At 43.8% G+C, this 27,112-nt stretch overlaps 1 protein-coding gene across 1 annotated transcript in view; it reads right to left on the reverse strand.

The window, feature by feature from the left end:
• The window catches only part of FER1L6 (fer-1-like family member 6), a 55,999-nt gene that overhangs the window by 4,359 nt on the left and 24,528 nt on the right, over window positions 1-27,112 (reverse strand). Inside the window, exons 20-39 of the mRNA XM_010132799.1 lie at window positions 26,917-27,051; window positions 26,217-26,366; window positions 22,254-22,364; window positions 19,928-20,089; window positions 18,615-18,798; window positions 18,230-18,414; window positions 16,585-16,711; window positions 16,425-16,460; window positions 14,532-14,647; window positions 13,290-13,421; window positions 12,139-12,264; window positions 10,995-11,122; window positions 9,041-9,211; window positions 7,804-7,964; window positions 7,261-7,403; window positions 6,683-6,771; window positions 4,477-4,575; window positions 2,185-2,426; window positions 1,689-1,852; window positions 50-150 (exon numbers count right to left, since the gene is read on the reverse strand). Coding sequence (XP_010131101.1) covers window positions 50-150; window positions 1,689-1,852; window positions 2,185-2,426; window positions 4,477-4,575; window positions 6,683-6,771; window positions 7,261-7,403; window positions 7,804-7,964; window positions 9,041-9,211; window positions 10,995-11,122; window positions 12,139-12,264; window positions 13,290-13,421; window positions 14,532-14,647; window positions 16,425-16,460; window positions 16,585-16,711; window positions 18,230-18,414; window positions 18,615-18,798; window positions 19,928-20,089; window positions 22,254-22,364; window positions 26,217-26,366; window positions 26,917-27,051 — 2,762 coding nt within the window. The remainder of the gene's footprint in view (window positions 1-49; window positions 151-1,688; window positions 1,853-2,184; window positions 2,427-4,476; window positions 4,576-6,682; window positions 6,772-7,260; window positions 7,404-7,803; window positions 7,965-9,040; window positions 9,212-10,994; window positions 11,123-12,138; window positions 12,265-13,289; window positions 13,422-14,531; window positions 14,648-16,424; window positions 16,461-16,584; window positions 16,712-18,229; window positions 18,415-18,614; window positions 18,799-19,927; window positions 20,090-22,253; window positions 22,365-26,216; window positions 26,367-26,916; window positions 27,052-27,112) is intronic.

Consider the following 27,112-nt stretch of genomic DNA (forward strand, 5'->3'; position numbering starts at 1 on the left):
TGCTGAAGATCCCTACCCCAGCTTGTTTCATCAGTACGATCTTACTCACTTGGGTTTTTCCAAGGGCTCAGGCTCCTTCCGAGCTTTGCCTACTGGATTCTTCTCAGCTTCTTCTGCTGTGACTAAGTGAAACTCAGCTTCTACCTTGCCCTGGATCAGAGAGATCATACGTAAGCATCCAATCCTGGGTTATTATCACTGAATCACATCACGATTTGCCTTGTGGAGAAATTACGGAACCAGCTGAGGGTGAACTTGGTTAAAGAAAATAAGGTAAAGTCTTTGCAGTTAAAGAGGATCAATTGTGCTAGAGTTGAGAAAGTGGAGGTAAGCAGGGATTGGGACTGGCGCCCATTCACTAAATCCGTGGAAAGCACGCAGTCTCCTTCCATCTGGAAAAGGCCGTTAACTAGAAGATGGCACTTTTTATTAAACCATTCTTCTTGCTGGAATGGTCAGAAATATGAAGGAAGGGTGAGGTTTGGGAACACCCTTTGAGAATCAATGGAAGTCTAGAGAGGGAGGGAGATCCCCTAAAAAAGGGCCAAAGTAGGTGGATTTTTTAGAGGACTAATCTAGAGGTACTTGAGAGAGCTTGTAGCTCTTGGTATTTGTCCCCGCAGGGATTTGAATACACCTAAAATGACTCCAACCACACCAATCCCAGAACTGGGCTGCAGGGATGTCCAGGTTCAGGTCCAAGCTCCCGAAATGCTCTGTGGCCGTGTGACCACATCGGCTTTGGGTTTCCTTCATGAGGTCACACAGCTCTGCTTTATGCTCGATTTCATGTCGATGTGCCCCAGAGACCACGTGCAGAGTTAATCGGAGTGTGCGTCATGCCTAGGCACGTGCACTCCAGCTAGGAAAGGGAGGATCAGAGCTGTCTTTCGTTTACACCGAGGATCTCTACACTACTGCAACAGTACACAGGAACCTTAAAGACAGGGGAAAGGGGAAGTTGTGTTAAATACTGAGAATTTCAGTGTCGCTCCAAATCATAGACAAAAAGCTCTACAATGCTATGAGGAGAAGCTGCAGCAGAAAACCCTGAGATAAATGGCTACAGACGTGCTGAGTGAGATTTACTCAGGCTTTGGGTGAGTGAAGATTTTTGTGGCAGCATTTATATTCTTCTTAGGAGGTTACTACTAACCTAAGTCTTGTAGAGTTTGGGAGAAGTTGTCATTGTCCTTTGCATTCCTTTATATCAATTTTATCCTTCCATCTAAACCAAAAAATATTGGCTTATTGAGCACATTTCAACAAGAACAAGGGACTGTGCTCTTTCTGCTTGAGGTGTGTCACTAGCATGGAGAATAATAGTAGACCCCAAAATCAGTTCCTCCACCCTGGTTGAAGCCAGAAATAAATAGTAAAGAAACAGCAGGTGAGATTTCTCCCAGGATTTCCTCATCTGACATAAAGTTCATTGGGAGCATCTGATTTTCCATTCCACCCATCCAGTGTGTGGGGAGATGAAGAGTGGAAGAAAGCAAAGAAAAAGTTGCCTGGGATTATCTGAAGCAAATCTATGGAGAACCACTAAAGCATTTGGAGTCCTATGGATTGCCAGTGGTGGTTGTACTTCAGATGCCGTATCCAAAATCACTATCTGTCTGTCTCAGCATCTGAGCAGAGCATATCAGTTCCAGAGAAAAGCTGTTCTGCTGTAGTGATCTGCCTACCGTGAGCTCCCCAGCCTTGATAAAAGGCCACCAGCCTCTGATGCGCTTCTGCTGAAATATGGAGATCTTGTTTTCTGCACTTGCTGCCAAAACCGTGCCTAGGTCACAGCTCTTGGCTGTCTTTGCTGCTCGAGGGAACCCATTCAGGTTCAATTCAAGAGTGCCTGGAGGGAAAATTCACGTGAGAACACTCAGAAACCAGGATAGACCCAAAGGCATTCAAACAGCAGCTTCCAGAGGAGATGCATAGAGCAATGTAGCAGCTTGGGCCCAAGCTTCAGAGCTGGGGATCCCTCTGGACTGTCAGTCATTCATCTGGACTGCACAGGCATCTGAGGTCCTAATTACACCCCCTCCAAGGAATGTGCCAGTTTGCAACACGGTGCTCAGGGAAAGACAATGGTTGGATCTCAGACACTGCTTTGTACAAACCTGTGCAAAATACAAGTCTGGCTAGAGCTCCGGTGAAGCTCAGGCAGATCCCTTGCATACTCACCCAAGAAATCATCTGAAGAGAGTCTTTCAAAGTCCCAAACCTGAAGCACCAGCTCAGCAGGTATTTTGCGCTCTGTCTTTTCCAAGGAAAATATGTTTTCTCTTTTACTAACCACCATTTGTTTCTCTGCTGGGAGGTAGTGGAACGGGAACACAAAGCGCCAGTTGAAGTTGCCCTCTCCTGTCAAGGAATTGTAATGCACATCTGTCTCCTGCTTGTCCTCTTCCAGGCCCTTTATCCACCTACAGCAAGCACACAGCGAAAGCACTGCTGTCACCAGTGGAGCTTGATTTGTGCGGGTCGTTGCTTGGCTGCAGGCGTGATCATTTCCTAATTCCTACCTGAGGCAACACACCGTGCAGGGCTGTGACGTGCAGCACCAGCCCTGGCTCGGGGATCCCGGCCACCTCCCAGCAATGGCACAGGCTGCAGCAGCGGCCCGTGGTGATCAAATGCTGAGAGTGAGAGCGTGATGCTTATTTTGATCAGACCCCCAAATTTGTCATTGGCCAAGATGTCTATCTTCTTTGGGACGGGCAAGGACAGCATCAGGCATTTATCTACTACCAATCACCCTGTATTCATGATGTGTCACACTGATAAATTCTGTGTCAGTGGCCCAAGACGGGTTTCAGAGCTCAGTATTCAAGTCTAAATCATTTGCTGATGATGTTTGGGGGTATAAACATGGCACAAGCACAGCTGGAGAAGCCTCTCTGTTCTTTCTTGTGATTTCCTCTTGGTTTCTCCTACAGCGTGCACGTCTGACTTGCAATGCTACTGTGCAAAAGGACACTTTCCTAAGCATAGTCTCTTCTGAAGAGCTCTGCTGAGGTAATGATGCAGCTATGTTTTAGTTCTGAAGATGATTTATCACAGCTTGAGTTACGATGAGCATTTTCCCCCTGCAAGCCCCATTATTTCAAAAAGGAATTGGCAAAACCGGTAACGATCCCAAGCATGGCACAGCCCCCGGTGCAAATCCATGCCTGGTGACAGATTCAGTGTCACATGCACATAATGAGATTTGTGTCTTAATTGTTGAGGCACAGAAGCAAAAATTATCCACTCCTGGCTTTCCCTGTCAGACCACTCTGGCGCTGATAGTGATGTCTTCCTGTTACCACACAGCTCGGCACAAATTTGTGTCCTCAGTTTGCACTCTCAGAGCTACTCTGATACTGCTCTGAACACACTGTTGCTAATTCAGATATCTCTGTGCAGAATCTAGTGATTTCACAATAGCTCCTCTCAGGGAACTAATTTAACGTGATTTTCAGAACCCACAAAGTGGAAAACCCCTTCCCTGTTGCACCAGTCTCAGTGCTTCCTCCTCCAGCTCCTTGCACACGGTCATTGGCAATATTGCAACAGGGTTTTAGGGGAATCCATTCTTCCATATGCTTAGCGCTCTACAAATTTAGATTTTTCCAGGACTCCGCAACGACACGATTCATAGTGGCATATTAATCTCACTCTCTAGCAGCGGAAACACAGCAGGAAATCTAGGAGCAGCCTCACACCGGGGATTTCCAATACCTCCTGCCGCCGCTTATGCCATAATTTCCCCCCACTCCTCCCTGGTACCTGCATTCAAATCCTGCTCAGAAGCAGAAACTGCAAAGCAGTGCTCCGAAACCGGCGAGTAATTTGAAGAAGTAACCTGCTACAGTCTCAGGAAAGAGCTGGTTTGAGTGCCAAGCGCCCCGTTTGCTCTCTCGTGTTAAATTTTGCCATGTGGTGTGGTTTACTGATTATCCCAGTGGTATCCGTGGAGCTGTGACAGACATGTTGTCTGTGGCAGGAAGGAGATGGAAAGCAGAAAGTGCCCCCATGGTGTTCTGCCCATCGTGGCCATGGTCAGTCACCCACACGTTCTGCCCTCCTGAGGTTAGAAGATATTTCCAACAGAAAGAGCCTGACAAACCCCTGCTCTCCTGTCTCTAATGCGGCCGTAGTTCCTTTCTCTGATTACGTCAAACCTCTCTGCATCTGCGTAAGCTCTTACAGCTCAAGTTCTGTAAGAGTTTGATCTTTGCTGAGCCCTGGCCTTGGTTCTCTTCTTGTGCCATCACTGACCAAACAGGAAAAAAATTAAGACCTAATGCCACTTTACAGTTACCTGGTATTACAAGGAATAAAAACCCAAAACATTATCCAACATAAATGAGTAATTTGGGCAGACATTTAGAGCAAAAAGAGCTTATCAGATATTCTCACAGTGTAATTTTTTGTCTGATTTTTAAATGAAATCTTACATGTTCTTTTGAAGACAAGACCTGAAGAACTTACCCCTTTACATAGATATCACTTGATTTTTGCCCTGTAAAGATATTTTCATCTTCTAGAATTACATCCTCTGTATTCCAGATTATCACCCTGAGTTCATAGCTGAAAAAGAGAAGAAAGTAGACCTGTGTACACTCATGCTCTGAGCAGACAGTAATGTAAGCCTCTATCAAATCACACTTTTATAAAGTGAGAAATATTGTATTTATGCAAAACTCTCGTAATAGCAACAGCCTTAGGTCTCGTCTGATGACAAGAGTCTAGTGATAGAATGGGGATGATGGCTCCTCTCTGCTCTTGGAGTGTGCTAGACAGCAATGGGTCCACTGCCAGCTTTGAAGGGATGGAAAATTCCTTGCTTTTTCTGCAACTGCCTTTTCAATTCTTTTCACACATTTGCTGCAGTAGAACAAGGCAAAGTTGATCTGAACAACATCACCCGAGCAGTCTCCAAAACAGGGAGCAGCTTGCTACTAAAACCAGAGCTCCCTGGGAGGTGCTTTTCAGAAGAAATGCCTAAAACCATTGTATTTGGTGCAACCCTCTGCATTAAAAGGGAAGAGAAGCACTGTTTAGAGATATTTGTATGTAAGTATGTGCAATGATCTTTAAAGTGACGGTCAAAGGAATTGAAGTTTTTCCATCATTTCCACCCCTTATATAGAAACTCCTATGATGGCCATCCAAACCTCTAGAAGCTTGAACCGAAATACAGATGTTGCAGGTGACATGAAAAAAATCATACTCAAAAATTTATACGTGCCTTGAGTTATTGTATGAACTGCAAAATAAAGACAAAGGAACTCGTATGACTGAGAACACCCACATACGATTTTTCTGATACGACACGCGTCATCCTGCAGATAGCCCCAATCTCACACGCGAAACAGTTTGCTCCAGAAGTTACCGGTATTCACAAAGTATTTGAAGCCTTACGGACCCCGGAGCCGGTTTGTTGCAGCAAATACACATTTCTCAGCACAATGTGTAACTCGTGTTTGCATGTTTACTTTCTTTCTCGTAACTAATGGTTCACCAATAGTTTTCCCTGGTTTTGTAGATGACAAAAATGGCAGCAACAATTTAGTTTTGTGGGTATGATTAGTTTGAAATCTTTTTGGACAGGAAAATGCTCGTTCTTAAGGAGCCTTATAGAAAGATCTGGTCTGAAGAAGGTAGTTGTTACATAGACACTTATTTTCGTCAAATCTTGGCTTTTGTAAAAGGAAAGGCAACAATTTTTTATTGTATTTGTCCTTGTTCAGATATAAATAATACAGGAATATATCTGATGCTGCTTCAGACGTAAAATTCTCAGGAAAGATCTTGCTGAAATATTGGAATAAAGCTGATACAGGATGGGCTGAGAAGCCTGTTTCTCGTTTTTGTGTTTCATTTACAAACTATCAATTATCTGGAAGGACTATATGTACTGCTGCATATAGAGCATCAGAAGTATCCGTGTGAATTTTGAAAGAAGGCTATTCCAGAAGGTTATTTCTTCTATCTGTTGCTGTTTTACGGGTTTCTTGATCTTATCTGTGAACAAAGTGCTAGAAATCCATTTGGTATAACACCATTGTAGCAGATTAAAGATCAGCCAGGGTCAATATTTTTGTGTTTCATTTACAAACTATCAATTAGCTGGAAGGACTATATGTAGTGCTGCATATAGAGCAGCAGAAGTATCCGTGTGAATTTTGAAAGAAGGCTATTCCAGAAGGTTATTTCTTCTATCTGTTGCTGTTTTACGGGTTTCTTGATCTTATCTGTGAACAAAGTGCTAGAAATCCATTTGGTATAACACCATTGTAGCAGATTAAAGATCAGCCAGGGTCAATTAAGCTTTCTAGCTGAAAGAGGGAGTGAAACCGGAATGAATTCTTTCAGCTCCGTAAGTGGATGACAACAGAATTATTAAAGGACTCTTGCCTCTAGCCACCTGCAATCTCCACATGAAAAAGGGATATCTTTCTGAAAGAGGTGTGTGACAGCCCCTGATGAAAAGGTCACCAATGGTTCTTTGAGTTGTCTAGTGGAGGAGATCAAACTCATTTGACTTGAAGTCGTGCGGATCTAAGAAGACTTTTCTCAGGATCACAGAAATTTGTTCTGGTAGTTCTTTTTAGAGTTCTTTCCAGACACTTAAGAAAGACTCAGTTTTTGAAGACTTACACCACTGTGCTGAAAGAAAAGCATAAAGAATTACCCTTTGGGTTTTCTTGGTGAAATGTCCACTGGGGGTCCTGGCAGAGGCATATCTTTAGGGAACATGTCGACCCACATCTGTACACGACCCTTGAAAATGAAGAGATAAATATCTCTGTAACCCTGTTTTAGAGAGATTTTAAAAGGCTTCAAACATAATTCTGGCATCCAAAACCACTGCTTCCTTTATAAACACCATCCAGCTCACTATCCCAAATTTGGAATTGAGCTCAAACATTGGCACCTTCAACCTAAAATCCATATAAAAATGGTACATGGTGAAAGGGAAAAAATTGACCAAAGCCCAAACACAAGCAGAGTTTGTGTTAATAAACTAAAGCGGTTAAAAGAACGAAAATACGCAGTTACACCTCGTGTGATTACTGTGTATTTGGGTAACTGGCTATAGACAGGCACGTGTGGCCACTTCCAGGCTGACACTGTACCAAGTCTCGTGTACGGTACAACACTTGGATGCTGTCTCTGTAAGTTTGCAGATACAAATAGAAACCACAGTAACTGGAGGAAAGGAAGACTGCTCCTGGGTGGAACATCAACAGCACGCCTGAGCTGCTCTACCTGTTCCATGCCTGGTTTATCCTTATGGTAGAGAGGCCGAGTCTCAATGTGCTCCGGGACCAGTTTGTATCCAGCCCCAGGGATTTCTTCCCAAGCATGTAAAACCTTTAAGGAGAGATGTTCATATGATTCAACTGGCTCCTCTATAGGAAAGAGTAAAACAAAAAGAAAACAAAGAGATGAATTATAATGTTGAACCCCTTGGTAATATGTTCTGTTAATTATTAAGAATGGTCATTTAAAAAATTGCATGAGTTAAAAGAAAGGTTTTATGTATCCCAGGTAAGTACAGAAAGGTCTTGGAATGCATTTAATTCTTGTAAATAAGATTACCCACCAGGGTGACCAGAAGATTAGCATTTAGGTAGCAGTAGGTAGTACAGGCACAGCCTTCTTCACCGCAGTTATAAGAGCATTTCGAAGCAGAGCCAGGTTCCAGTAACCTGGCTTTAGAGAGCGTAGCACAATGGGGCCCCAGTGACCGCTTGCTCAAGCTCTTGGTACTGCTGCAATGCAGCTGAAGGATGATGAACTATTCATTACCGTTCTCATCTTCTGTGAAGACGGTCTGTCCCTTAAAGACTTTTGTTCCTACTTGTATCTCCCCTGGCCGCATGATGGGTCCACTTATTCTGTAGTCCTTACACAGCTTAGCGAGGATCTCGCTTGGCTTGGTTGCATCTCGCCACGCATTGTACCCTTCTCTGCAACGAGGGACCAGAGAGTGGAGAGAAATGGGTGAGGTTTTCCTTCGGCAAAATGTGTTGGCAAATCAGGACTTGCCATGCAGAGACTCGCTTCATGGTCAGCGGCCCCGACAACTGCTCAGCCAAATTTTTCCTTTGAATTGGGACATCTGCTCTGTCTGCTCAGGTCCTGGGGCCAAACATTCTTTTATCTTCAAACACAGGAGAAGTTGAGGCAGCCTTACCTACAGCTCAGATAAAGTGGCCCAGGCATTGGCATGCTCCCCAAGAGGAAAGGAGCAGAGCTTGTTCCCTCTTCTGCCTAAAGGATCCACATCTACACGTTCTACCTCCATTTAAGAAGTGTTCTGTGACTCCCACATGCAGAGGAGCAGAGATTATCTGGACCCTGGAACAAGCCCATGATGAAATAGTTCGCACTGGAGACTGAGCTGGCGAAGGAAGTCTTGGGGTCTGGTCTGTGCTCCTGGATTGCTATTTTACATTGTGCCCCCTTTGTTTGTAGATAAACTAGAGAAAGAATCATAGGGGAAGAACCTCAAACCCACGTCTCCCAGGTTAGTGCCCCAGCCCAGGGCAACAGAGATGTGGTAGATCCACCTCTGTTACACAGGCCCTGCCAGCTGCCCCACTCTGCTCCTGTTCCCCCACCCCCCACTCCCCGCCAGTGCCACGCCAGTCCAACCAGTCTTGCTGCAATCACTCCAGTTGCAGCCGAATAACGGAGAGCAGCGTAGAGCCCTGTCACAACTTCTCTGACAGATTTGTCTCTCCGTTTCCCTTCAAGCCTATCCGAAGGCAGTTAGCAAGCAGGTAAGTTACACATTGGCTGTTTACTATCTAAAATACTTGATTTGGTGAACAAACAGTGCTGTTAATTTTAAAATACCTACTTCCTGCTGAGGCTGGAAGCTACCCAAAGCCACTGCTAAGCTCTTTGGTGAATTATAATTAAAATGCCTCCGGTAACACTTTTGTGCTGGAGAAAGCACACTATTCATCCACACCTGGAATTTCTCCTTCAAGTCACGTCATTCACTGCGTGCTCTGATGATGTCTGAAGAGGTACTCACATTTCATACTGACTTTGTAACCCGCAGGTAGCTCGATGCCTGCTGTAGAAACGATTTTCCAAATCAATTTTCGTCTCTCCAATGAGATCATCTGTTCCCACAAAGTCATGGTCATAGATCAGGACTGTGAGCAAGGAGTCCTTGGGGAACGTAGCTTGGATTTCAAATGATCTACAGCAAAAATTGAGACCTACATGTAGACAAATGAGTTTTGAAGCCTAAAAGCCTAAGTTAATGTTTACTGTGCAAACAACGTGTGGATAGTGTCTCTTCGAATAAGCAGTGGGGGTTTCTTGGTAGTGTTTTTTGTTGCAGTGAAAGATCTGAACACACACAGCGCACAAGTATTTTCTTTCTCCTGCTTCCTTACCATCCTCTGTACAGTTCTGAGATTGTTCCTACCTGCAGCAGACAAAGCAATGGGATGGAGCTGGTCAGCTGCAATGATTTATCCTGAATCCAATAGAGGTGGAAGTGTGGAAATTACAAGGATAATAAAGTTGAATGTAAGATTTCTCACATGCTTTTTCAGAACCCCAGAAAGGGACATCATCTGACTCTCCTGTTTTCTTGAAAAAGCTCCAGGTTATTAAATATTGACTATAGGAAGCTGGGGGCACCCAACAAAATGATCAGGCAAAAGCTTTAAACAAGTCTCCAAAAAGTAAAGATCAGAGCTCCCTTTTCCCTCAGTGCATTTGTTGAGATGAAAATACAACAGTGATTTTAAAAGGGATTTGACAAATTAGTGGAAGACGGGACATCCTCATCAGCACAACACCGGCTATAGATTTCTCCAAAGAACAGACAAAACTGATCTTTGTCTCCTGAAGGATGAGTTTTGTCCTTTTTCTCAGAGTGAATTGTGTAGCAACAGCAGCGCGGGTTTTGTAGGAGAGAGGTTTGGGAATAGTCTGGAATTGCTAGAGGCTGTCCGTGCCAGCTGACCAGGGCTTCTGGGGTGACGAGAGGTGGTCACTGTGACTGATGCTACCGCTGCAAAGGAGTTGCTGATCCAGTCCCCGCCGTGTTGCCACTGACAGCAGCAGCAAGGACCGTTCAGATGAACAGCCCGTTCCTAGCCTTGTCTAAAACAAACGCAGTCGTGATTTCCCATCCCACCTATGTGTGTCTATAATGGATGTTCTCTACACTTTGCCAAAATGACGGTTCAGTTGCAACCTAAGAGCAAGCTTAAATGACAGAAACTGAGATGCATGTTATGGAGGTATCACTCTGTGCTTGTCTTTTCTCCTTACATTTTTTTTTTTTAAGTCTCTGCTTTTGCACACAGGACCCTGGGTCCAGGTTCAGCCCAATGTACTATAGTTCCTCTCTCTTACTGTTCTTACAAAATAACTTCATCCCAATTCAAAACATTTTCAACCTTCTAAAACCAGGCAAACATACTGGCCAAAAACCACAGCTATTAACAATATAAATAAGTATACAGCATTGATAATACAAAGGTGATGTTTACTGACAGATTGCCCCTGGCTCCCCCATTCAGAAGGCACTGTGGGTTCAAAAAAACAAGGTTTTTTGGTCCTAGGTGTAAAATTACAAGATTTTTTTGGCACTATATTCAACCTGAAACAACAACAAAAGATTGTGAAATCCCACTTTCTTGTGCTGATTTTTATTTCACTTTAAACTTAACAATTGCATTAATTTGCAGAGACAAGATAATTTGATGCCTCATTTCCTCTCATGCATCATTTTGCGAAACCTCTTGCAGATTGCATTCTGTGATTTGCTTTGACTGGTATCAAAGTGAAATAATTTATAATAATACAGAGTGACACCAATTCTCATCATCGTAACCATTAGAACTACAAAGCATCCAAACAGGCAGAAATCAGCATATAACAAACACTTTCTAATCGTAACAGCAAGAGTGGTGGCAAGGGATACAGCAGAACGCCCCCGAAAGAGAAAATAAGCCATCACTGACCTTCCAAATACCGGATTTAGCTGCTTGGGGATGTAGTTTTCCCTGTCTTTAATTTCTGTGTTGCCCAGTCTCAGCACAATGTAGGGATCTGACTTGCCGTCTGGATCAGCTGGGCTGAGATTAAATGCCTGTCAGGAAGAAAGACTGGTGTCCTCACGAAGCTTGCTTAAGTGCAGCACGGCCACGACACAGGACCATGGCTTTCCTGCCCAGTTCTGGGTGCAGGGGCTTTGCTTGCCTCATGTAATATAAAATTTGGCACTTAATTTTGCAAACTACTGAGAAAAGGCGACCTGGATGAGAAGAGAGTTTGCAAAGGTGGAGTGGATATGTAGTCCCACCACTAAGATCTAGAAAGAGATGAGCAGGAGAGGTAACGCTGAGGAAGAACCTGGCTGCACAAGTGCATGTAGGATTCAGGAAAGGTTCCTCCAAAATATCGGTCCAGATCCTTGAACAGTGCAAAAGAACTCTTCAGACTGTATTTATGAGGTGGCTTGGAAGTCTTTACGTTCAGGAAATAAAGCAATCCCTTCCTATTCTTCTCTTCTCTTACGTTTTCCATTGCCTCTCTGCATGCCATTCTTCCCCTCTTAGATCACCTGCAGCTCTCCTGTCTCTGAAATACCAGCTCCTTCTACCCCCTTTCTTCTCACATGGTGCTCTCTAATCATCTTGTCCTTTATATTTCTTTCTCTTTCCCCATCCCATAACTTATTCACAACATCTACCACTTTGATTACATGCAATTCACAATCTCCAAAAATATGCTGCCATTTCCCCCCTACTGAGGTCTTGTTTAACTCTGTGTCGTTTTGAACCAACTCTGTGGATTAGAACTGGCTGCATTTGCATAATGTGGCTGGAACAGTTTGTCCATACTATGTTAGTTATGTCTCTGGCACTTCCAGTTTGAACAAGTAAAGCAGTTCTCCAGTCTTGTGATTTATCATGGGAAATCTGTAACGTTTTCTACTCTGAGCACTCATTTCTACATGACACGTTGTCTGAAATATGACCACAAAACATTCTACCACATGGATAAGGATTTTCAGAAGCTTCACTGCAAAGACATTAGAGGTAAACTGAGTCGAAAAGAAACATCCAAGTAATTTAAAAGTTAAAAGAACGTCTGTCTACTTACCGCCACGATATAAACCCTGATGAGGACGTTGACGGAGTGGTTTGGTGGTATCCCTTGCAGGATGCGGAGCTGCCCTCCATCCAGCAAGCTGCCATCCTCAGGACTTGGGTATATGCAGAAAGAGCCCTGGTAATACACTGTCTTTTATCTCTCTCAAAACCAGATCAAGTGCAATACAAACCCAACCCTTTGAATGCAAATAAACCATCGTTCAGGCAAACTGCGCTGTAGCACATCCATATACACACACATTTTGTGGTACTGCTCAAAGGGAACACCGCTTCAGTGCTCTAAACACCTTCTTGTAAAGGGCCTTTGCTCTGTAACGTGGTACTGTCGTCACACCCGGAGAACCGCAAGAGGTACTTGCACGCTCTTAGCTCTCTATTTTATTATTTAAAGGTCTAACACCTGCAGGTGTTCTAAATCTAGTGTTCTTGGTATTAATATTCTAAACGTAATGTTTCGCCCTTAACTGCATGTTTGCCAACCGATAATCCCACTGGGTTAGTTTCGCAGCAGTGTGACTGGAATCCAGCTGTATCTTTGCAGCCACCAGACAATTCCTATAAATCAATATTGACTCACGCTGCTGAGCGGCTCCTACCGCCTGAAAGCAACTAGCAAGTCCTTTGATCCAAAATTTGCCTTGCAAACTAATTGAGGTATCAAAGCATTTAATTGGTTCCTCTAAACTACAAAGTGCTTTAAATCTTACTAACATTAGTGATGCTCTGAACTGCATTTTCAGATTGCCTAATGGTGCCTGGCTGGGTGATTGTTTCCGAATGGAGTAGTTGTAAGGGCCTCTGTTTAAGTTCCTGAGAATTATACATGAGGTGCCGTAACTGATAGCGCCGTAATAAAGCGGCGTGAGTGGAATCTGGACTATATAATATGCCTCTGCTTCCTCTTCTGTGATTTTTTTGTCATTCTTGTTCCAAAACAGCAGCGAACATCTGGTGCTGGATGCTGCTTTTGTCTATCTGATGAGGGGAAAGGAAAAATACTTCGCTAGATCCAATGAAAGAGATAATTCTGCTTACAGCAGACTATCAATGCCTTTTTCCTTCATCTTTGGTGTACCTGAAATATGCATGAAAACATAAAGTCTCTAAATTATTACCCATCTGATCAATTTTTAAGCTTACCTTAAATTTTCCTATTATTCTGTCTTCAGAGTCAGCATGAACTTCGTCATTAGATTTTCCTCTTAAAAGCTGGAAAGTTTTCACCCAGTCCTCGAAGCCGTTAAATTCACTCTCCAAATCTCCTTCATAAACCTTTGAAAACAGTAGGATGCTTATTTTTAAGTGGTGCAGTAAATATATTTATAGCAACTTTTAATTACGGGGTTACTAGATGTCCATTTTGACTCAAAATACAGATTTTAATAAAACCACCGTTTTGCAAAAGTCCTTGAGGAAAAGAAAGTTAATTCCCCACTTAAAACAGGAGCAGTTTTGTCCTTAACCAAAGACCTCCCTGACTACCCTAATAGCACATTAATGCAGCAGATAGATAGATGTGGCTCTAGAAAGGCCAGAACGAGTATTTGCAAGCCCTGGGAAAACTGTGTGGATGTCCTGCTCTTTGCTTCCGATTTCTCTCTGCAATGTGTCTTGGAGGTACTGGCCCATTCTGTTACGTTACTGTGTCAGAAGACGAGAGCAAAGCAGACAATAATACAGTGCTGTGGGGACAGAGCTTTAGGACAGGTAAAATTACCAAAGCATTTTTAAAAGGACTGCTCCTTTTTTCAACTCTCTGCCCCTGTAATTATCAAACGTTATTCAGGGTGAAATAGAAGGGCCTGGACTAGTGCCGTGTCTCAAAAGCTGGAAGCAGCCGTTTCAAATTCCCCTTTATTCGGCTACAATCTAATCCAAGCAGTCCTAACCTTTTCAAGCTCGTCATCTCTCCAGTTGTTTTGCGCGACCCATATAGTTCTCTTTGAATTCCTCCTATCATCCAACCAAACCTAACGCGAGCTGAATATTACCTCCTCATCAGGGAGGATGCGCTAGCTATTTCAGCAGTGCTTTCCACACTCTTTTTAAAGTCATTCTTAATAGGCTGTGGTATTTCCAACATGAAATTTGGAGTTTCCAAATTTACAGGCAAATGATGAGACTGAATTTTCATTGAAGACTTTCTGGTCGTCTCTATGCTGGTAAATCGAAGACGAAACAGGCCACATGAACCCTACAAGACCCTGGTTTCTTCTGGGCCCCGTGTGCTGATGGGCATTTTTACTATCATTGTGTGTGTTTTATTCATTTTAAAGTGTCTGAAATAAATGTAAGGAGGGTTTGCTAAGGTCAGCTGCAGATGTCAAGCTTTGGGGGGACAGTAGACAACATCCTTACCTCTCAGGCTTATTTCTCTCTTACCTTCAGCGTTGCTAGGTTTGGAGCACCTTTTTGTTTTGTTTTCAATGTCTTATCCTTCTTCTTTTTGTCTGGCTCCTCTTCTATGGCCAATGCAATGTGGTCAGGAGTCTGCTTATCTGCAGAGATTTCATGACATCAAGTAGGTTTAGTGAGCAAAGCACATCGAATGCCTCGGATAAGCATGCAAAATACATTTTAAAGAGTCCCCCTCGGTCCTTTTCCATTCATTCTTCTACTGCCAAGCATAGGGTCCTCTCTTTTCCCACCACTCCTCCCAGGCAGAGAGGTGGCATTTTATCCTCTCTGTGGCTAACTCACGGTGAGCTTGGTGGACCAAGTGCGATGGTGTCGTGTATCACCTCCTCCCTAACGGCCAACTCCCAGAACATTCTTTTCCTTCTTCTTTGACACCTGCCAGACTCAAACTAACAGGTCTTAACAGCTTTCACATAAAAGGTAAGGCTTATTTTAAACTGGAAGCTGGTATTTAGGCTCACTGGTACTTCAGATACCTGGTGACCCAAGTCCTTCTCTGTTCAAAGGTATCACAAAACAGAGCGTATTTCAACTTGCGAAAGCCTAGAAGTATGAGAAAGGGGAAGAGGTATCGGACCAGCCTCAAGCCAGACTCCAGACACAGAGAGGGGTCTTTCTGCCAAAATAGGATGAGCCCTCAAAAATCACCCTGAGGTAGTTCAGTTATTCAGCTGAGATCCAAATTTTGAGTTCACTTTACATTCTTTTTTTTTTTTTGAGTACTTCATGTATGTTTGATACCACTAAATATTTAGAAATATATATGTATGTGTTTATATTATATCAGTGCTGTCCTGTACATACAATGTTTATCATCATAGGTGAAAATATGTAACAAAAACTATCAGAAGAGACTTTACAAGACCTGAAGTCATCAGTCAAAAACAGTATGCCACAACTGTCTGAAGAGCATGTGGGCGAATGTCACTAAGTCAAGTAAATTTCTAATTGTAAGTGACCGTCACACCTCTGTAGAATCTTTGCTATCTAAATATCTCCTACATGTGAGCAAGCGAGTTTCACTCAGAAACTGATCTCCGCCTCATCTCTCAGCAGCACTGATGATCACTGAAACACCATCAGCTGCTATTTCCAGAATGATACCATCTGACATTTAGGTCGTGTCTTCCATCCAGAGCAATCCCAACACCACCCTGAAAATAGAATTCACCTCAATCACTGCTGAGGTGCAGACAGCTCTGGCACAGGAAGATGCTATAGTTTAATTCTGAATTGCAGCTCCTTTTAAACAGTAAGCATTTGTTGTCTTTCCCAGTCTGCTTGGACAGTCCCATTTCTCAAAAAAAAATTTAAGGTTTTCTAGAGCTCTGATTGATTGTGGGAGGAGCTGTTAAGCCATGGAGTACCCAGGTATGGAGACATACATACATCATTCACACACACAGAGCCTATTTCTGGCCGATTCTTTAAGGTTCTTGTGCAAAAAATCAGCTAGACAGAAAGCTTTTCGTCTATGGAAGTAACACATGACTACGGAGCCTCCTAGCGAGAGCTGTTCCTACATGATCGATTCCCGGTTGGGTTCAAAATTGAGAGAAGCTTCTTTTTCTGAACCTTTTAGGAATACAACCTAAGATTAGGATGATCTCCCCCTTCCAACATCTAGGACTTCGACTTTGTAAATCTTTGTGCATGAGATTTGAATGACAGGAAACTCATGTTAGCCCAAGAGTGACTGTGGATTTTTAACCTACCCCCCATCTGAGCAGCTGCAGAGGAAAGAACCCAGTACACCAGCAGTACTCTGTTATCAGACATTAATTGTTGATGGTAAAAATAGCAGGGAAGGAAAGTATTAGTAGTAAAATAATAGAAAGATGCAAATATTTTACTTACTGTCTTCAGGTTTTCCCTCACTGGAAAAAAAAATCCCTTTTGCCTTTTAAAAGAAAAAGAGAATGGACAAGCTCCTCATTATGAATGTGATATCAACAAAGCAGTGAATCTGCTTTTACAACATTTCTCATCCATGGGAGTTCTGGGGATGCCGAGTGACTTACGTTCTGCATTTTGAGCAGCGAAGCGTAGTATTTCGACCACCAGTCAATAACATTTTCAGCTGATTCATCAGCAATCGTTCTTTTTCTCCTCTTTGTCGACTGTCGAGTGGATTTCTTCATGTCCTACCAAAGCATAGGGAAAACGCTGATGGACTCTAGCACTGATTAAAAATAATCACCTGACTCACAACATCAAAAATGAGCAGATGTATAGGAAGAAAATATCAACCTCCAAGAGCTAAATAAACTGCACTGTGAATTAAGGTCTCTGCATTTTATTCCAAGACGCTTCACTGTGATCATCACACTATGAAATCTGTCTTTGTATGACCTACTGATGATGCCAAAACTTTGAACATTTGAGACATTTGCCACAGGAGCAACCCATACAACAGGCAAATCTACACAGAAAAACAGAGAGTGGTGTTTTAAGGGATGCGAACGTTCAGATAAAAAATTGTTTCTTCCACTTTAGTCCGCTTAAGTCCCACTTCAGTATTTTAAGAGCTCTCATCATTACTTTATTGCCTTTTGTAGGAAGAAAGAGTCCCAATAGTTGCTGCAGTTCAGCTGATCTCTTCTTACAGAAAGCTAAAATCTGATCCTGGAGATCACCTGCTCATGTGGCAAATCTTACTAACTTCATTCTTGCCTAAAGATTGACCCTTCTTAAACAGAGGGCTTCATCCTACACCCTTACAGAGAGCTGCCAGCCTGGATGGGGAGGCTGGAGCAAAGATAGATAATTGGGAGTGATAGATAGGTAAGTGGGAGTGAAAATTAATATAACACAGGTGGTTAAGTTACAGGGTTCCCTTTAGGACTTTTTTCTTACTAAGCTTTGCTGTCATGCATTAAAAATTGTTCCGTACCAGATGAAAGATCCAGACTAGTGTGTACATCTAGGGAACAAGACATCCCTGTGGTTTCTTTGACCTCCCAATTATGAAGGATGCTGGAAACATCTGACCACTGGAGCATCCAAGGTTAGAGAAGCATGCTTTATGTAACTGCAGAAACAGCTTCTGAAACAAAACTCAGTCCTGCATCTGCTGCTTTTACCGTTGTTAATAAAACAGTGATTGTGATGGCGAAACTACAGAGAAAGAAACAGCGTGTGCAGCTGAACAAAGAGTGTGTACAATCTAGAGCCTGTACTGTATTGTAAACGCCATGCTGACCAGAACTGCCTTGTTTCCTTGTGCTTTCCCGTCCTCTTCTACCCACAGACTGGTACCAGTTCCATACTCTGACCGTAGGATCTTTGGGAAGCAGACTTTGTGCTCCACATTTGTACAGCACCTAACCCAAGGGGGCTGCCTCTATGCCATGGATGCAGAAACAGTCATTCCCAGTGAGAGTTTTCCGTTAAGTAGATCATTCAAGGCCAGGAAAAGTAAAAACCCTACTACTCCGTTAGTACTTGCCCATGAGACGACCATCTAGCACAAAAGGAAGGAAAGGAAGTTTCTGTTAATGGGGTCAAAGCTGCATTATTCTCTCAAGGGCCAGCAAGATAGCATGGGTGTTACCATCAGTTCCCAGAATCTGCAGCCCTGAGGTAAGCGAGCGTTTACCATTTTATAAGGAAAGGCTAAAGTCTGCAACATGAAGTTAGCTGGCAGCTTCAGCTATACTCACCTTCTGTTTGCTCTCTCTCTTTGGTTCAGAGGGAGAGTGCTCTGATGCAGTGACAGGAAGTGTTGTGAGATATGGGCCTGGTTCTACCACTGTACATTTACCCTGCTCCACCTCAGCATAGATGTAGTCAGCTAAAAACGGTTCTTCTCGAGATAACTCAGCAGGCTGGGATGACTCAGGTGAAGCTGAAACCGAACCGTTGCAAATTAGGTAAGATTTTGCCAGAAATGCTACCATCACATCTGGTCATCATCAACTGATCCTATCATTAAGGGTTTGGCCCTACACTCTACACAATGAAGCATATTTTCTATGTACACGCCTAGCGTTAAGCCTCTGAGTAGGTCCTTTGTCTTTTTGTTTGGGATCAGGATTGGATGTTTACCTTCCTCAATTTCTATAATGTCTGCTCTGTTTGGTGCAGCTTGAGGACCCAGCTGGCTTTTACACAGGAATTGCTTAAGACAGTTGATGGTATGCGTTCCAACAAGAGTGCTCCTCCCAAATGCTCTCCAGTCAACCACGCAGATGCTTAGCGGTGGATGCAAGAGTTCATTTTCAGGCAGCTCCTGGAGGAGGAGGACAGACAGCAGCATGAGAATTGCTGGAGAATATAGAACACCTACAGAATATTCGTTGCGCGCAGCTCAGCTGTGTGGTGTCCTCAGCTATTAACATACTCAAAATGCAGTATATAGGCAATATAGTTCTGTCCACGGTTTTCTGCAAAGCCTGGAGAAAACCTTAAGAATACAGAGTGGACCATATAGACTGGGCTACCGAGTTAAGTCCCATGCTGTCATATACATGCTCTAAAAAGAGCATCTCTTGTTAGAATAAACTGCAGAACATTCAGAAGGAATTAATATTGTGTTGGAAGTTGTGAGTCTTAATGTCACTGCTCCTTTGTTGAAGGCTGTTAACTCTATCTGCCTCAGTTTCCCCAACCATGAGATGTGGACACTAGGTAGTTACATGCCTTGTGGGGCGAATTGCAAAAGGGAAAAAGCTCTTTGGACATGTGTCATACAGAGAACGATAAAAATGCTGTAGCAACCATACTTCATATCCTGGTTAGTTAATGGTTAGTTAGTTTTGATATTATTTTGTCTTAGATTGATGCTCGCAACTGAAGTAAATTAAACAGATTATTTTTTTCCTGATGTTTTGTCCACTGAAAGTACCAGCTCTTATGACCTATCCAACAGGTGATAATTAAATTGCCAGTCCCTAACAGCAAGTGTTACATTACGAAAAGGTCCAGAGCTTATGAGTCAGAAATTATCAATCCCTCAATAGCCCAGTAACACGTGAGGGAAAACAAAAAGAATTGAAAGAAAATAAAGGAAACTGAACACTCCCCTGAAAAATGGGAAAGGAGGAGGGGAAGTGGTAAAAATAACCCTATTATCTGCCAACAAGTTCCAACCTATCAGGGAAAGCCTGTTTGCAACCTATTCCTTGTCTACCTGGGGCATAACATGAGGAACATCGTCTTCTTTTTTCATACAGTTGTAGCAGAAGCCTTTTAAAGCGTCTTCAAATTGGTAGCTCTTGCGTGAGAACATGACGTCCCTTTAGTAGTAGTATTTAACCAACACACAGAGGAACTTATTTGACAAGAGAGGAAGGAAATTAGTAATTAACACCTTGTCTGACCAGGGAATGGACAGGCAAGGAGCAGCATTCTGTACGCACCACTTCAAACCAGTCTGCCAGGCCACTGAAATTGGGATTTTTCTTGTAGCTCTGGATGACAGAGGATTTCACTCCTTTCCCTGCACATTCGATGAGAACCTGGGGGCGATCTACAGAGAGGAGCTGGACTTTCTTCAGCTCTCGAAGACCCCAGAACAGGACCTGTGGTGGTCAGAGAGAAACATTGGTAGCCTACAGAGACCCCTCAGTCTGGGGGAAGTCACTGCTGCGATGTCCCTCATATCCCTTTGGCAATGCAGGACTACCGGAAAAAACCAAACAACTTAAAACTGATATAACCATCAGGAGTAACGGTGGAAGTAAAAACATTTAATAGCATCCTACTGTTACCAAGGAGTTGACAACAGCAAACCATAATAATCACGTTTCCAGAAGCTGTCTTTCCAGCAGGGCAAGGGAACTATTCGTCTGAGTGGCAGGGGCTTGGTTTGAGGTGTCAGAGCTATTGAAAGAGCAAACAAATGATCAGCAGAGGTTTGTCAGCTAAGTGAGCCCTCAGGTCTGCAATTACTGGCAGCAGGTCTCCAAGCAGCTTCAAAGGACCTTCAAAGGTCCTTCAAAGGACTTCAAAGGATTGTGCTCCTGCTCTGGAGGATAAGAGGAAACTGTGTCTGTAAAAAAGGGTCTGCAGGAAAAATGTGACTTTACTTAGCACAAACTGGGGACTCCTGAAGGAGAAGGCTGGGGCAGTGAGGGATGGACACATTACAGCTGGGAAGAGGAGCCGTGAGTCTCGTGGATCTGAAATAAAGCTGGAGCCAAAAAAGAGCTTCATGGACCATGAACGCTGGAAGGACTGGGGATTTGTGTGGGTCAGGGAGCGGCAAGGGGCACTAGGGGAATGAGGACCAGTGAGATCCTGCTCTGTTCCAGAGGTTCCTGGTCAAAACTGGGACACACTTCTATAGTTACAAAGGCTCCATGGCCTTTCCCACCAGTGTGAGATATCTTTTATAATATTTCAACATAAATGATTCTTATATTCATTCTGTGTTAGTTCCTTGCTGGGTGCCCTCCAGAGTTCATGTTTCACTGTCTATACAAATCTCTGTACATATACATATGACAATAAAGCTGTTCTCATAGCAATTTAACCGTCTGGATCTGGAGGCCATTTCCCTGATTTTAAGGTGCCCAAATTACCAGAATGGGGAGTGGAGTTGTCCTGTGCTCCCTCCACAACCAAAGGAGACAGAGATGCACTTCCAAAACATAATTTAACCTGTTTAAGACCTGAATCACTCCGGGAGGTGGCTGCTCTGCTCAGCTGTCCAAACAAGAAGCCTACAGCGAGGATGCTCCTAAGCTGGGCGCCTTAGAGCTAGCTGGGGTCACAGCAGTGTAAAATAGAAAATGGACAGGCAGCACAAAGCAGTCATGCTGCAGGGGCAGGGGAAGGCCTTCCTAGCACAATACTCAGAGGAACGTGTACATTTAAGGATTTAAGTTGCCCCTTTAGCATCAGCAGGGTAGTTCATGAGCTTATTTACCTTACAATGTCAGGTTTAAAAAAAAGAACGTTGCTAACAAAACCTCTTTCCTATGCATGGAAAAAAATAGCTGAACTAAATGATAGAGCAGAGCTAAAAACATTCTCTCCTTTCTGGCGGCTCAACTGCTTGATCTTTGAAGGCAAAGCTGGAACTGCTTCTGGGCTCCCAAAAGAGTATTTGGGGAAGGGTCACCAGGTAACACAAGCAGGGTCTGACCTGGCATAGAAAAATGGGCAAATAAGCGGGCGGTGTAAAGGCAGCAGGATGAGTGACAGTGAGTGGTGATGCTGGACAGCATCCAGGCACTACACTGGCACCAAAAGCTGCCACATTTCCCTGCTTTCTAACACAAGGGGACTGTGGACTCAGATGGTGCAAGAAGAGAGGGCAGAGAAGGTGCAAACATTTGTACGTGGGCCCGAGACATTGCTTGGCTGAACCTTGGTACCCAGACAGAGCCTGGGAGGTGGCTGATGCTGGACTTCATCTCCAGTGAGGTCAGCTGCAAGGGGAAGCTCTCCGTTTCCTGCGTTGAGCTCACATCCATCAGCCATGCGCTGCAACAGGAGCAGTCTCTTCCCAGCAGGTCCGAACTGATACAGCCTCAGGTGGAAGCACTGCCTTGCACGCCCAGCCTTGGTGAATCTATTTGATCTTAGCTTACCACTTTTTTTTTTTTTTTGATCCATATGCTATTTTTTTGTGATTCCTATTGATCAGGTATTTTAAAATCATCACCCCTTACTGTTACAGTTCCATAAGAAAATAAAAGGAGCTGAGATCCGGAATTGGAAATTTTCTAAGTAACCCACCTCCACTCTGTATTTGCTTAAAACAGGTCGGATGTTAGCTGGAACCGGGTAAATCTGGTCAACATCTGGTGGATCCAATGGGGGAAGTCTGTCTGGATCTGACTCGGGAATCTGAAAAATTAGTCAGTCATTATTTAGGCTGGGGTTTTGTTTTGGTTTTGGGTTTTTTTTTAAGAATAAAACCAGTATCAGAAGCATCTGTGAATGGCACATAGAACACATCATTTTAATGCAGTTTTACAGGACACATTGCAGAGCAGACAGGCTGTGCTGTGAGAGGAATGTGACCTGGATCGCTATCTGTCCTGCTGTGATGCTAAAACATTTGGCAGGAAAAGTATTCAAGGGATTTGTTTTACGAACCTTTCTGAAAAAAAGGCTCCTTTGTCCTAGCAGGGCAGTCTGCCCTAAATATATGCATGTGCTGAAGCATGGCAATTCTATTTACTAAAATTTGAAAGCATGATAATTCTATTTAACAAAAAATCGTGAGCAAAACTACTTAGAGATTTTCACAGGAAAATTCTAGATCTGATGCTAGTTTTAAAAGTTTGGTGAACAGACAGTACGCATCAGCTAAACCACACATTTGTGACAGACATGATGTTCTTTAGCCACTGTGGAATAACAGTCCTGCCTAACTGCATGCTGTCACCATTCGGGAACCTGCAAATCGCATCTCCAGCACTAGGGCTGGCTGTTCTCTGTGCAGCTACTAAAACCCTGCAGCAGGCGGCACTTACGCTCTTTGTGTGTGATTGACTCCACTTAAACCTACCCCAGCTTCGGAAGCTCACTGGGGCGTACAGGTCTACCCTGTGGCTGCTGGGTGGGACGAGAGCGTGGTCCACCGCAGCTCTGAGCCTCGATCCATCTCTTTGCCTCTTGGCTCTTGCTGTGCTCTGTTAGGTTCACCTTCTGTAGAAAAGCTCCCTGGCTTAATTTCTAAACACCTTCCTAATTTTCAGCAGTGTACTTACGGCCTTTTCTGTCCCTGCAGGGCAGATCTGAAGCCTGGCCTCTTTTATCACGTTTCTACATAAAACAGTTGAAGGCAGCACGTGGTGATGAGTCCAGGTTATGATAGCAGAGAGCAGTAGGAACCCAGGTCTCACAGGTAAGCTAACAACCTACAGACAGAGCTCTCCTCAGCTTTCAGACGAAGTGCAGCACCCAAAACATACTGTACACACAGCTTCTGGGGGAAAGAAACAACTTCTGGAGCACTTCAGCATTCCTAAATGACTTGTCGCTTGAAAGGGGGAGCAGCTGCGGTGCAGCTCTAAGAGGACCGGTTAAGCTGAAGAGTTCTGCTTCATTTAACTAGGCCTTCTGCAGCTATGTACAGTTGTGTGGGAGTTTAATTAACACGAGGGAGAAAGGATGGTCCCTAGACCTTGTAGGTAAAGGAAGAGATGGGTAGAAAAGGTATCTTCGAGCACAGCACCTGCAGCATATGTGAGTATTCACATAACTGACAGCAATAATTCACAGGCACAAGTTTACTGCCTTTTATCAGCAAAAATCCAAAGCAATTAATTTAAAGGATTTCATGCAACTTGAGGCCAGAGGTCTCGGTCATTTCGGTTGTTCCCCAATGTATCTGGTTTCTATCGGTCACCTCCGCTACACTGTTTAAAAAGCCAAACAGAAACACAGGACTTTGTGAACGATACCTGCCTGACTAGAAATCCACCTGTTTGTTCAGAGCCTCCAAATCTATATTAACTGACACAAACGCTCCAAAAATTTAGCCCGTAATAGATTAACTGGTATTTTAAATAAAACAAGAGGCGAAGTCCACCCAAACCAGATCACACACTGGATGTCGTGTCCCTGCACACAATTCACATATCAGGGTACCACTTTCATTCCATTATCCGACCTGGGTATTGATGACAGGTGGTCAAGAAAAATGTATTAATCTCATGATACAGAGACTTATGCATATGAAATTTCTAAACGGCACCTTTTTTAAAAAAAAGAAAAAACCTAGAATGTGCACAGCTGTTTGTGTTTCCTCTTACAGCTGCAAGAACGGATTCTCCTAAGCTAGTCCCCAAGGTCATAGCTTAGGAGAGGAAGGCTGGCAAGATCTCACATTTGAGGGCAGAACTGCCTCATAAAGGGTTTTATTAAGCTGTACTCCAGGACTGCAAATTCTAAGACTGATATCAAGATTCCCTGGATCTCCATCTTCGTTCTTTCCAGTCACTGCAGCTAACTGAACAGTTCTCTGGTCTATTACAAGGTTTCCAGTTCTCCAAGATCTAACAACCGCTGGTGGAGTTGAGAAGGTTTCTGTATTACACAGAGAAACTCTGTTCATTTGAGTGCAATTAGCTGGGTGTAACTCAGGAAAGACTTTGCTTTATAGCCACAGTGAAACTGCTCAGGACAAGAGGTGAGGAATGACCTAGCGCTCAAATGACAGTAGAGGAAAACACCCCCACCGTGTGTTTACAAGGGGATTTTGGTTTTTTGTTTTAAAAATAAGAAATCGGTAAAATCCTGAGCCCACTTTGAGCAAAATCAAGACTCCTAGTACTCATTAGTCCATATTTTTTTCAGTCTACTGTTTTTCTAAATGCCAGGGTGTTGTTATAAGAATAATTTTATTCCTCCAACAAGACCCAGCATAATAGCATTCACTCTGAGAAAGAAGGATTCACTTCTTACACCACACTCCTTCAGCTGAACCGAATGGTACCTGCAGCTCAGAGTGATCAAGCACGGCTTGTCACGGGAAAAGTTATGGACTCAGAATGAGAATAAACTAGCGATGAAAATTTCGTCACACAGAGCATCATGATGAATCCCCTGATGCTGGGAGGAGCCACAGGCACAGCAGCTCTGGGATTGCTTTGAAGCCTGGCAGATGTTTATATATATCTTACTGAAAAATTCCTTAATGACCGTATTACCATTATCTGCCATGTCAGATGCTCTAGAGTGTTGTTTCTGAGAAGAATAATACAGAGCATGACAATAAGGACTGCGGGGTCTTTCTTTACTTACAGTTCTTGTTAACTCTCTGGAGCAGTCACAGGGGTGTATTTGGATATATCCTAGAAGCCGTGCTGCTTCCCTTGTCCCAAAAGATGGCAAAACAAAATGCAATGCTCTCTTTGTTCACCAAACAGTAGTTTTCAGTTTAAAAAAAAATGGGAAAATTACGTCTAAGGTGCTAAACTCTATCCCTAGGTACCCGCCATAATGAGGAAATGTTCCACATGGTCTAATATTTCAAGCTTTCTCCAAGAACATGATTAGCCCATCATGCTTAAAAGCCTGTTTTATCTTGGGAATATCTGTAAAATGTGTCACAGAGTCCTGCATTTTTCCCATTTCAGATTCCAGAATAAACTGCTGTAGATTTTGAGCAGAGAGAATTTTCCTCTGACTGGTGTCTCTGCACATTCCACTGCAGTAACTGCAAATCCCAGGCGTGATACACCCCACCCATGCATCTGCCGGCCTGGCCCCAGAGGTGGAGCTGCATTTGCTTTTTGTCTCCCAGCTGGAAACCGGTGTAACATTTCTCATAAGATGTTAGGGGTATCTGAAGAAGTCTCCCTAGTCCAATCCTTTTCCTAAGAGTGAAAGCAGTATTGAGAGCTTTGAGGTTGCTAAAGGCAGGGCCATGTGCTGCTCCACGGCGCAATGGCGGTGGGATTTTCACAGTTGCTTCTCAAGCCAGAGCCCAAGTTAGGGCAGGGCAAGTGCCAGGCAAGTGATGCTCAGAGCATGTGAGGGGCCGGCAGTGCTGTGTGCGTGGACAGTGGCCCCTGGCAGCGTGACGGGAGTGACGGAGATTGCATGGCGACTATGAGGTCCAGCAGCAGAGCGATCCTGCTCCGGCTGCCGTTCCCATTAATCTGAGAGGGTGACGGGCCTTGATGCTATGGCTGCTTTTGTGAGCCCAGGGTGCAAAAGAGTAACAGTCGAGGAAGTCTGGTTTACCTCCAGAAGCTCAAACGTAGCAAGAAGGTCTCCTCCTGAAAGATTTCCACAAAACACTGGGTGGTAAGTAAGTTTAGGTGGTTCATAGCTTTGATAAGCAAGTCTCACCACAGGAGAAGCCACTGTCGACCCAATATATTCTGCCTTACCCTAAATAAAGGAGAATACAGATGTCAAACGCGTTGGAATTTCACAGGAGCCAAGATGATGCAGTTTACTATTTGGAAAAAAAAAACCCAAACCTCCTGAAGGAAAGAGCAAGATAAAATGCAAGGCAGCTGTGGAAATGGAAGGGCTGAGGACTTACTACCTCTTCGGGGCATCCAAAGTTGCTGAGGTCTATATCCAGTCAGGGAAGCAGTGTAGGGTTCGCATGGTCAGAGATAGAGTCTTGTCTCCCTAGACTTGGACACAGTATTTACAGCTGTGTGTAAGGGAGGTTGGGGCAAGATGCCTTTGATTTCTGTAAGCCAGTTTTTGGGAGCAGGATTCACTTGGGGAAAGAACAAGGCCAGAGCTTTGCAAGGACCTAAGGTGAGTCTCAGGACTATTTTCGGGCGTTGAACTGCAAACCACTGTAACACTGAGCTGCACTCAGCAAGGTCACCCGTTCAGTGCCTGTTCAGTGGCACAGCTTTGCTTTCACACTGGCAGTAAGATGCAAGAGCCTGTGTTTTACTAAGAAAGACTTGGAGTTTACCACTGCGTCGTCATCGTACAGCTCAATGACGATCTCTGGTGGGAACTGAGCAATCTCCTCTCTGTCGCCGTGAAGCACAATGCTGTTGAAGAGCAGCATCTGGTTCCAGGTGGGGGATAATGTCTGAGAAATGATCTAATGAAATAGAGGAAACGTTTAACGAGCTGTGAACTAGTTGGTTGGGAGTCCTTCAGCA

The sequence above is a fragment of the Buceros rhinoceros genome, unplaced genomic scaffold (assembly GCF_000710305.1).
Source record: "Buceros rhinoceros silvestris isolate BGI_N320 unplaced genomic scaffold, ASM71030v1 scaffold5733, whole genome shotgun sequence".
NCBI lineage: Eukaryota > Metazoa > Chordata > Aves > Bucerotiformes > Bucerotidae > Buceros > Buceros rhinoceros.